This window comes from Ammospiza caudacuta, chromosome 38 (assembly GCF_027887145.1).
Source record: "Ammospiza caudacuta isolate bAmmCau1 chromosome 38, bAmmCau1.pri, whole genome shotgun sequence".
Classification (NCBI taxonomy): domain Eukaryota; kingdom Metazoa; phylum Chordata; class Aves; order Passeriformes; family Passerellidae; genus Ammospiza; species Ammospiza caudacuta.
In genome coordinates this window covers 474,177-485,326 of record NC_080630.1, presented here as the reverse complement: position 1 = coordinate 485,326, position 11,150 = coordinate 474,177, and the positions used below count along the sequence as shown (strand labels likewise).

The following is an 11,150-nucleotide window of genomic DNA, read 5'->3' as shown; positions in this document are numbered from 1 at the left end:
TCAGCCCCAAAAGGGACCCGGGGGACCCCAAAATTTGCCAAATTCTGCCCCAAAATCGGCCCCAAAATGGGACCAGAGGACCCCAAAATTTGCCCAAATGCCGACCCCGAAATCGGCCCCAAATTTTGCCAAATTCACCCCAAATCCCAACCCCAAATCCTGCCTGGGGACCCCAAAATTTAGCCCTAAATTCAGCCCTAAATTTTGCCAAATTCACCCCAAATCCAACCCCAAATCCCGCCCCTAAAGGGACCCGGGGACCCCAAAATCCCGACCCCAAATTTTGCCAAATTCACCCCAAATCCCTTCCCCAAATGGGATCCGGGGGACCCCAAAATTTCCCAAATTCTGCCCCAAATTTTGCCAACTCCTGACCCCAAAATCGGCCCCAAATTTTACCAAATTCCCCCCAAATCCAACCCCAAAAGGGACCCGGGAGACCCCAAAATTTCCCAAATTTTGCCCCAAATTTTGACCCAAAGGACCCCAAAATTCTGCCCCAAATTCTTCCCCAATTTTTGCCAAATTCACCCCAAATCCCGACCCCAAAAGGGACCCGGGAGACCCCAAAATCCCGAGCCCAAATTTTGCCAAATTCACCCCAAATCCAACCCCAAATCCTGCCCTAAATGGGACCCAAGGGACCCCAAAATCCGCCCCAAATTTGGCCAAATTCACCCCAAATCCCAACCCCAAATGGGACCCGGGGGACCCCAAAATTCAGCCCCAAAAAGGGACCCGGGAGACCCCAAAATTTGCCAAATTCCGCCCCAAATGTTGACCGAAGGGACCCCAAAATTCTGCCCCAAAAGGGACCCAAGGGACCCCAAAATTCAGCTCCAAAATCGGCCCCAAATTTTGCCAAATTCACCCCAAATCCCAACCCCAAATCTTGATTGGGGACCCCAAAATTTGCCCCAAATTTTTCCAAATTTGCCCCAAATCCCAATCCCAAAAGGGACCCGGGAGACCCCAAAATCCGCCCCAAATTTTGCCAAATTCACCCAAAATCCAACCCCAAATGGGATCTGGGGGACCCCAAAATTTCCCAAATTCTGCCCCAAATTTTGACCCAAGGGACCCCAAAATTCTGCCCCAAATTCTTCCCCAATTTTTGCCAAATTCACCCCAAATCCCGACCCCAAAAGGGACCCGGGAGACCCCAAAATCCCGAGCCCAAATTTTGCCAAATTCACCCCAAATCCAACCCCAAATCCTGCCCTAAATGGGACCCAAGGGACCCCAAAATCGGCCCCAAATTTGGCCAAATTCACCCCAAATCCCAACCCCAAATGGGACCCGGGGGACCCCAAAATTTGCCAAATTCTGCCCCAAATTTTGCCAAATCCCGACCCCAAAATCGGCCCCAATTTTTGCCAAATTCACCCCAAATCCCAACCCCAAAAGGGACCCGGGAGACCCCAAAATCCCGAGCCCAAATTTTGCCAAATTCACCCCAAATCCAACCCCAAATCCCCCCCGGGTTTCTGCATTTGGCCCAAATAAAGGAATTTTCAAACATTCCCAGGCTTTTATTCTCTTTATTTCATTTTATTTTATTTTATTTTATTTTATTTTATTTTATTTTATTTTATCTTACCTTTTTATTTCATTCCTTTAATTTATTTTATTTTTATTTCATTTCATTTTATTTTATTTGATTTTATATTTTATTTTGTTTTGTTTTATTTTACTTTATTTTATTTTACTTTGTTTTACTTCATTTTAATTATTTATTTTATTATTTTATTTTATTTTATTTTACTTTGTTTTACTTCATTTTAATTATTTATTTTTTATTATTTTATTTTATTTTACTTTATTTCATTTTATTTTATTTTATCTTTTATTTTCATTTGTATTTTATTTCCTTTTATTTTAATTATTTATTTTACTTTATGTTATATTTTATTATTTTAATATTTTATTATTTTAATATTGTAATTTTTAAATTATTTTATTATATTATTTTATTGTAATTATTTATTTTACTTTATGTTATATTTTATTATTTTAATATTTTTATTATTTTAATATTGCAATTTTTTTAAAAAATTTTTTTATTTTAATTTGGGGGGGGATTTTCCCACGCCCCTCCCCCACCCCCCTCATCCAGCCCCAATTGGGGATGGAAATTATTTATTTTATTTTATTTTATTTTATTTCATTTCATTTCATTTCATTTTTGATTATTCTCTTTTATTTTAATTATTTATTTTTGATTATTTTATTTTATTTTATCTTTCATTTTAATTTTTAATTTTAATTTTAATTTTAATTTTAATTTTGTATTTTCACTTCATTTTACATTTTATTATTTTAATATTTTAATATTTTATTATTGTATTATTTTAATATTTTATTATTTTATTATTTTATTATTTTAATATTTCATTATTTTATTATTTTATTTTATTTTAATTTGGGGGGGGGATTTTCCCACGCCCCTCCCCCACCCCCCTCATTTGGGCCCCATTGGGGATTTTTGGGGTGGGTGGGGGAGGGGTCAGGATGGATTTTCCCACGCCCCTCCCCCACCCTCAGTGCGGCTTTCGAAGGGGGGGGGGGAGGGGGACGGGTGGGGGAGGGGCGGGGGTGGGGGAGGGGCGCGCGGTTTTTGGGTTTTTTTTTTTTGTTTTTTTTGGGTTTTTTTTGGGTTTTTTTGTTTTGTTTTTTTTTCAAGGAAACGCCCGAAACTTCCTCAAAAAATGGGGCAGGAAAAAAAAAAAAACCGCGGGCCCCTCCCCCACCCCCCCGCCCGCCCCTCCCCCACCCCGACCCCGCCCCGACCCCGCCCCTCCCCCAGCCCCGGAGCCGCCGCCCTTTGGGGACAGTTTGGGGACAGCGGGACAGACACGGACAGAGGGGGGGACACAGCGCCGCCCCTCCCCCACCCGCGCCCTTCGGGACCCCCCCCCTCCATTGGGGGTCACCCCCGAGACCCCTCCCCCACCCTCCGACCCCTCCCCCACCCTTTGGGGTCACCAGGACCCCTCCCCCACCCTCTGGGACCCCTCCCCCACCCTTTGGGGACCCCCCCCCCCCCTCCATTGGGGTCACTGGGACCCCTCCCCCACCCTGTGGGACCCCTCCCCCTCCATTGGGGTCACCGGGACCCCTCCCCCACCCTCTGGGGGACATTCGGGACCCCTCCCCCACCCTTTGGGGACCCCCCCTCCCCTCCATTGGGGTCACCGGGACCCCTCCCCCACCCTCCGACCCCCTCCCCCACCCTCTGCGGAACATCCGGGACCCCTCCCCCACCCTCTGGGACCCCTCCCCCACCTTTTGGGGACCCCCCCTCCCCTCCATTGGGGTCACTGGGACCCCTCCCCCACCCTCCAACCCCTCCCCCACCCTCTGGGACCCCCCACCCTCTGGCAACATCCGGGACCCCTCCCCCACCCTCTGGGACCCCCCTATTGGGGTCACCGGGACCCCTCCCCCACCCTCCGACCCCTCCCCCACCCTCTGGGACCCCTCCCCCACCCTGTGACCCCTCCCCCACCCTTTTGGGGGTCACCCCCGCCCCTCCCCCCCCCCTTTGGGACACCCCTCCCCCACCCCATTGGGGACATCCGGGACCCCTCCCCCACCCTTTGGGACCCCTCCCCCACCCACACCGGGACCCCCCCCCCCCCTCCATTGGGGTCACAGCCCGGACCCCTCCCCCACCCTCCGACCCCTCCCCCACTCTTTTGGGGGTCACCCCTGCCACCCCTCCCCCACCCTCTGGGGACCCCTCCCCCCCCCTTTTGGGGACATCCGGGACCCCTCCCCCACCCTCCGGGGCCGCCCCTCCCCCATTGGGGTCACCGGGACCCCTCCCCCACCCTCCGGGGCCGCCCCTCCCCCCCCACTCCGGGAATTCCTCGGCGGGAAAATTCCGGGTGAGTGTGGGGGGAGGGGCGGGGGGGGCAGGGGGGCCTTGGGGACATTCGGGGACATTCGGGGACATTTGGGGACTTTTGGGGACTTTTGGGGACATTTGGGGACATCTTGGGGACTCTTGGGGACATTTGGGGACATTTGGGGACTTTTGGGGACATTTGGGGACACTTGTGACACCAGGGACCTTCCAGGGATCTTCTGGGGACCTTTGGGGACATTTGGGGACATTCGGGGGCACTTTAGGACCTTCTGGGGACATCTTGGGGACATTTGGGGACATTTTGGGGACATTTTGGGGTGTTTTGGGGGCGTTTCAGGGACCTTCTGGAGACATTTGGGGACATTTGGGGACACTTGTGACACCAGGGACCTTCCAGGAATCTTCTGGGGACATTTGGGGACATTTTGGGACCTCCTGGGGACATTTGGGGACATTTGGGGACATTTGGGGACATCTTAGGGACATTTTGGGGACATTTTGGGGACCTTTGGGGACCTCTCGGGGACATTTGGGACCTCCTGGGGACATTTTGGGGACATTTGGGGACACTTGTGACACCAGGGACCTTCCAGGGATCTTCTGGGCACCTTTGGGGACATCTTGGGGACCTTTGGGGACATTTGGGGACATTTTGGGACATTTGGGACCTTCTGGGAACATTTTGGGGACCTTTGGGGACACTTGGGGACATTAGGAGACATTTGGGGACATTTTGGGAACCTCTTGGGGACATTTTGGGACATTTGGGACCTTCTGGGGACATCTTGGGGACATTTGGGGACATTTGGGGAGATTTGGGGACGTTTGGGGACGTTTTGGGAACCTCTTGGGGACATTTGGGGGCACTTTAGGACCTTCTGGGGACATTTGGGGACATTTGGGGACATTTGCGACACCAGGGACCTTCCAGGAATCTTCTGGGGACCTTTGGGGACATCTTGGGGACATCTTGGGGACATTTGGGGACATTTTGGGGACCCTCTAGGGACATCTGGAGGACATTTGGGGGCACTTGGGGGCATCTGGAGGATATTGGGGACATCTTGGGGACATTTGGGGACATTCGGGGACGTTTTGGGGACATTTGGGGACCTTTGGGGACCTCTTGGGGACATTTGGGGACATTTGCGACACCAGGTACCTTCAAGGGACCTTCTGGGGTCCTCTGGGGACATTTGGGGACATCTTGGGCACCCTCTGGGGACATTTGGGGACATCTCGAGGATATTTGGGACATTCTGGGGACATTTTGGGGACCCTCTAGGGACATCTCAGGGACATTTGGGGATGTTTGGGGACATTTTGGGAACCTCTTGGGGACATTTGGGGGCACTTTAGGACCTTCTGGGGACATTTGGGGACATTTGGGGACACTTGGGGACACTTGCGACACCAGGGACCTTCCAGGAATCTTCTGGGGACCTTTGGGGACATCTTGGGGACATCTTGGGACATTTGGGGGACCTTTGGGGACACTTGGGGACATTCTGGGGACATTCTGGGGACATTTTGGGGACATTTGGGGACCCCTTGGGGACGTTTGGGACACCAGGAACCTTCTGGGACATCTTGGGGACATTTGGGGACATTTTGGGGACATTTGGGGACATTTTGGGGACGTTTGGGGACGTTTTGGGAACCTCTTGGGGACATTTGGGGACCTTTGGGGACCTCTTGGGGACATTTGGGGGCACGTTAGGACCTTCTGGGGACATCTTGGGGACTTTTTGGGACATTTGGGGACATTTGGGGACATTTGGGGACACTTGAGACACCAGGGACCTTCCAGGGATCTTCTGGGGACATTTGGGGACATTTGGGGACGTTTTGGGAACCTCTTGGGGACATTTGGGGGCACTTTAGGACCTTCTGGGGACATTTGGGGACTTTTTGGGACATTTGGGGACACTTGTGACACCAGGGACCTTCCAGGAAGCTTCTGGGGACCTTTGGGGACATCTTGGGGACATTTGGGGACATCTTGGGGACATTTTGGGGACATCTTGGGGACATTTGGGGACATTTGGGGGCATCTCGGGACCTTATGGGGACCTTTGGGGACATTTGGGGGCATCTTGGGGACATCTCAGGAATATTTTGGGTCATTTTGGGACATTTGGGGACCCCTTGGGGACGTTTGGGACACCAGGAACCTTCTGGGACATCTTGGGGACATTTGGGGACATTTGGGGGCACTTTAGGACCTTCTGGGGACACCTTGGGGACATTTGGGGACATCTTGAGGATATTGGGGACACTTGGGGACATTCTGGGGACATTTTGGGGACATTTTGGGGACTTTTTCCAGGCCATGTCGTGGGCGCTGATGCTCACCGTTTACATCCTCCCCTTCACTTTATTTAATTTAATTTAATTTAATTTGATTTAATTTATCATTATTTATTTATTTATTTATTTATTTTTATATATTTATTTTCTTTTCCCAGGCCATGTCGTCGGCGCTGATCCTCCCGGTTTACATCCTCACCTTCACTTTATTTAATTTAATTTAATTTTATTTTATTTATATTTTATTTTCTTTTTCCAAGCCATGTCGTCGGCGCTGATCCTCTCTGTTTACATCCTCACCTTCACTTTATTTAATTTAATTTGATTTAATTTAATTTAATTTAATTTAATTTAATTTAATTTAATTTTATTTTATTTTATTTATTTTATTTAATTTATTTATATTTTATTCTCTTTTCCCAGGCCATGTCGTCGGCGCTGATCCTCTCCGTGTACATCCTCACTTTCACTTTATTTAATTTAATTTATTTATATTTTATTTATATTTTATTTTTGCAGGCCATGTCGTGGGCGCTGATCCTCTCCGTGTACATCGTGACCTTCACTTTATTTAATTTTATTTAATTTGATTTATTTATTTATATTTATATTTATTTCTTTTCCCAGGCCATGTCGTGGGCGCTGATCCTCTCCGTGTACATCGTGACCTTCACTTTATTTAATTTAATTTAATTTAATTTTATTTTATTTATTTTCTCTCTGCAGGCCATGTCGTGGGCGCTGATCCTGTCCGTTTACATCCTCACCTTCACTTTATTTAATTTAATTTAATTTTATTTTATTTATTTTCTCTCTGCAGGCCATGTCGTGGGCGCTGATCCTGTCCGTTTACATCCTCACCTTCACTTTATTTAATTTAATTTAATTTATTTATATTTTCTCTCTGCAGGCCATGTCGTCGGCGCTGATCCTGTCCGTTTACATCCTCACCTTCACTTTATTTAATTTAATTTAATTTATTTATATTTTATTTATATTTTATTTCTCTTTGCAGGCCATGTCGTGGGCGCTGATCCTCTCCGTGTACATCGTGACCTTCACTTTATTTAATTTAATTTAATTTTATTTTATTTTATTTATTTTCTCTCTGCAGGCCATGTCGTCGGCGCTGATCCTGTCCGTTTACATCCTCACCTTCACTTTATTTAATTTAATTTAATTTTATTTTATTTATTTTCTCTCTGCAGGCCATGTCGTGGGCGCTGATCCTGTCCGTTTACATCCTCACCTTCACTTTATTTAATTTAATTTAATTTATTTATATTTTCTCTCTGCAGGCCATGTCGTCGGCGCTGATCCTGTCCGTTTACATCCTCACCTTCACTTTATTTAATTTAATTTAATTTATTTATATTTTCTCTCTGCAGGCCATGTCGTCGGCGCTGATCCTGTCCGTTTACATCCTCACCTTCACTTTATTTAATTTAATTTAATTTATTTATATTTTCTCTCTGCAGGCCATGTCGTCGGCGCTGATCCTGTCCGTTTACATCCTCACCTTCTCCGTGGGTCTCCCGGCCAACGCGTTCACGGTGTGGGTGCTGCTGCGGAAGGCGCGGCGCGGGGCGGCGCCGGCGGGCGCGGCGCTGACGGCGGCCGAGCTGCTGCTGCTCAACCTGGCGGCCGCCGACCTCCTGCTGCTCGTCTTCCTGCCCTTCAAGATGGCCGAGGCGGCGGCGGGCGCGGCGTGGCCCCTGCCGGCGGCGCTGTGCCCGCTCGCCAACTTCTGCTTCTACTCCTCCATGTACCTGAGCGGGCTCTTCCTGGCGGCGCTGGGCGCGCGGCGCTACCTGGGCGCGGCGTTCCCGCTGCGGCTGCGGGGCCGGCGCCGCCCCGGCCGCGTGCTGGCGCTCAGCGCCGCGCTCTGGCTGCTGGCCTGCGGCCACTGCTCCGTCGTCTTCGTGGCCGAGTTCACGCGCGCCGACGGCGGCGGCGCCGGGGAGGGGAACGGCAGCGGGGTCGCGAGGGGCGGAGAGGCCACGGTCGTTGAGCCCGCGGCCGACGCCGTTGACCACATGGCCAACCACGTTGAGCCCGTGGTCATTGAGCCCATGGCCGACCCTGTTGACCCCATGGCCGACCCTGTTGACCCCATGGCCGACCCCGTTGACCACATGGCCAACCCCATTGACCACATGGCCAACCACGTTGAGCCCGTGGTCATTGACCCCATGGCCAACGCAATTGAGCCCATGGCCAACCACGTTGACCGCATGGCCAACACCATTGATCCCATGGCTGTTGACCCCAAGAGCCTCCACCCCATTGACCCCATGGCCAACCCTGTTGACCCCATGGCCAACCCCATTGACCCCATGGCCAACCCCATTGACCCCATGGCCAACCCCATTGACCGCATGGCCAACGCCATTGATCCCATGGTCATTGACCCCATGGCCAACCCCATTGACCCCATGGCCAACCGCGTTGACCCCATGGTCATTGACCCCATGGCCAACCCCATTGACCCCACCGACCCCAAGACCCATAAACTCAAACTCATTGACCCCAAGGGCAACCCCATTGACCCCAACTCCAAACCCCCCAACCCCATTGACCCCAAGATCCCCAACTCCAAACCCCCCAACCCCATTGACCCCAAGGGCAACCCCATTGACCCCAAGACCAAACCCTCCAAACCCATCGACCCCAAGCCCCCCAACCCCAAACCCCCCAACCCCATCGACCCCAAGACCAACCCCAAGCCCTCCGAGCCCCCCAACCCCAAACCCCCCGCCCCAACCCCCGCCCCGTACCGCTGCTACGACGACTTCTCTGCGGCGCAGCTGCGCTTCGTGCTCCCGCTGCGCCTCGAGTTCTTCTTCGTCCTCTTCCTCGCGCCCTTCTCCGTCACCGTCTTCTGCTACGCGGGCCTGGTGCGGGCGCTGCTGGCGCGGCCGGCGCTGCCGGCGGCCAAGCGGCGCCGGGCCGTGGGCCTGGCCGTGGCCACCACGCTCATCTTCGGCCTCTGCTTCGCGCCCTACAACGTCTCGCACGTGGTCGGCTTCTGGCAGGGCCGCAGCCCCGGCTGGCGCGTCTACGCCACGCTGCTGAGCGGCCTCAACGCCGCGCTCGACCCACTCGTCGTCTACTGCTCCTGCGGCGCCGTGCGCCAGGCGCTGGCCGCGCTCTGGGCAGCGCTCCGGGGGAGGGTTTGGGGAATAAACCGGTGAGAAACCCGCTTGAAATCGGTGAAAAGTTGGTCGGGATGTGGTCGGAATCGGTGCGGGAAGAGTTAAAAAGTTGTGAAGTTCAGCCTTGGATGGGTTAATGGGAGCCTCGTGGTGAAAGGACCCGAAATGCGCAGTGAAAGGGTTAAGACGTGGTCGAAATGGGTGTGGAAAGGGTTAATGAGCCGCTGGCCCACAGGGACCGAAACAGCCGCAAAAATTGCCCCGGAAAAAGGTCAAATATACCCCGAAAATCGCCGGAAAACCCCGACAAAATCGCCAAAAATCTCCCCAAAAATACCCCCCAAAAACTTCTAATAATCGCCGAAAATACACCCAAAAATCCCCAAAAGATGCCCCCCAAAAGTGTCTCAAAAATGGCCAACAACGGCTCCCAAAATCCCCCCCAAAAAATCCTCCAATAATCGCTAAAAATCTCCCCAAAAAATCGCCAATAAATCCCCAAAATTCCCCAAAAAAATCACCAAAAATCGCCGTGCGCCGGGCGCTGGCCGGGCTGTGGGCAGCGCTCAGGGAGAGAGTTTTGGGAATAAATCGGTGAAAAATCCGCTTGAAATCGGTCAAAATTTGGTCGGAATGTGGTCGGAATCGGCGCGGGAAGGGTAAAAATTGGCGTGGAAAGGGTTAAAAGGTCACCGAGATGTGGCTGGAAAGGGTTAATGAAACGCCCTCCCAAAGCAATGGAAAAAAGCTCGAAAATCCCCTAGAAATGCCCCCAAAAATCGCCCCCAAAATAGCCAAAAATGGCGGGAAAAGCGTCTCAAAAAATCACCAAAAATCCCCCCAAAAATCGTCCAAAGTCTCCCCAAAAAATCACCAGAAATCGCCATAAAATCCGACAAAAAATGGTCCAAAAATCCCCCAAAAAATTCCAAAAAAAACCCCCCAAAAAATCGCCAAAAATCTCCCCAAAAAATCACCAGAATTCGCCATAAAATCCGACAAAAAATGGTCCAAAAATCCCCCAAAAAATTCCAAAAAAAACCCCCAACACAATCGCCAAAAATCTCCCCAAAAAATCCCCCCCCAAAATCTCCCCAAAATCCTCTAATAATCGCCAAAAATACACCCAAAAATCCTCAAAAAATTCACAAAAGATGCCCCCCAAAAGTGTCTCAAAAATGGCCAAAAACGGCTCCCAAAATGCCCCCAAAAATCCTCCAATAATCGCCAATAAATCCCCCAAAAATTCCCAAAAAATCACCCCCAAAAAATCGCCACAAATCCCCCAAAAATGGCCAAAACATCCCAAAAAATCCCCAAAAAGTCACCGAAAATCTCCCCAAAAAATCGCCAAACACTCCCCCCAAAAATCTCCCCAAAATCTTCTAAGAATCTCTGAAAATACACCCAAAAATCCTCAAAAAATCCCCAAAAGATGCCCCCCAAAAGTGTCTCAAAAATGGCCAAAAACGGCTCCCAAAATCCCCCCAAAAATCCTCCAATAATCGCTAAAAATCTCCCCAAAAAATCGCCAATAAATCCCCAAAATTCCCAAAAAATTCCCCAAAAAATCACCAAAAATCTCCCCAAAAATCGCCAATAAATCCCCAAAATTCCCAAAAAAAATCCCCCAAAAAATCACCAAAAATCTCCCCAAAAAATCGCCAATAAATCCCCAAATTTCCCAAAAAATCCCTCAAAAACTCACCAAAAATCTCCCCAAAAAGTCGCCAATAAATCCCCCAAAATTCCCAAAAAATGCCCCCAAAAAATCACCAAAAATCTCCCCAAATTCGCCAATAAATCCCCCAAAA

General features: G+C 50.1%; 1 protein-coding gene across 1 annotated transcript; it reads left to right on the top strand.

The window, feature by feature from the left end:
• Window positions 1-7,662: 7,662 nt before the first annotated feature.
• LOC131570727 (free fatty acid receptor 2-like) lies at window positions 7,663-9,375 on the top strand. Its single transcript, XM_058823108.1, has one exon. It carries the CDS (start codon window positions 7,663-7,665, stop codon window positions 9,373-9,375), a length of 1,713 nt encoding a protein of 570 aa, XP_058679091.1.
• Window positions 9,376-11,150: the final 1,775 nt, after the last annotated feature.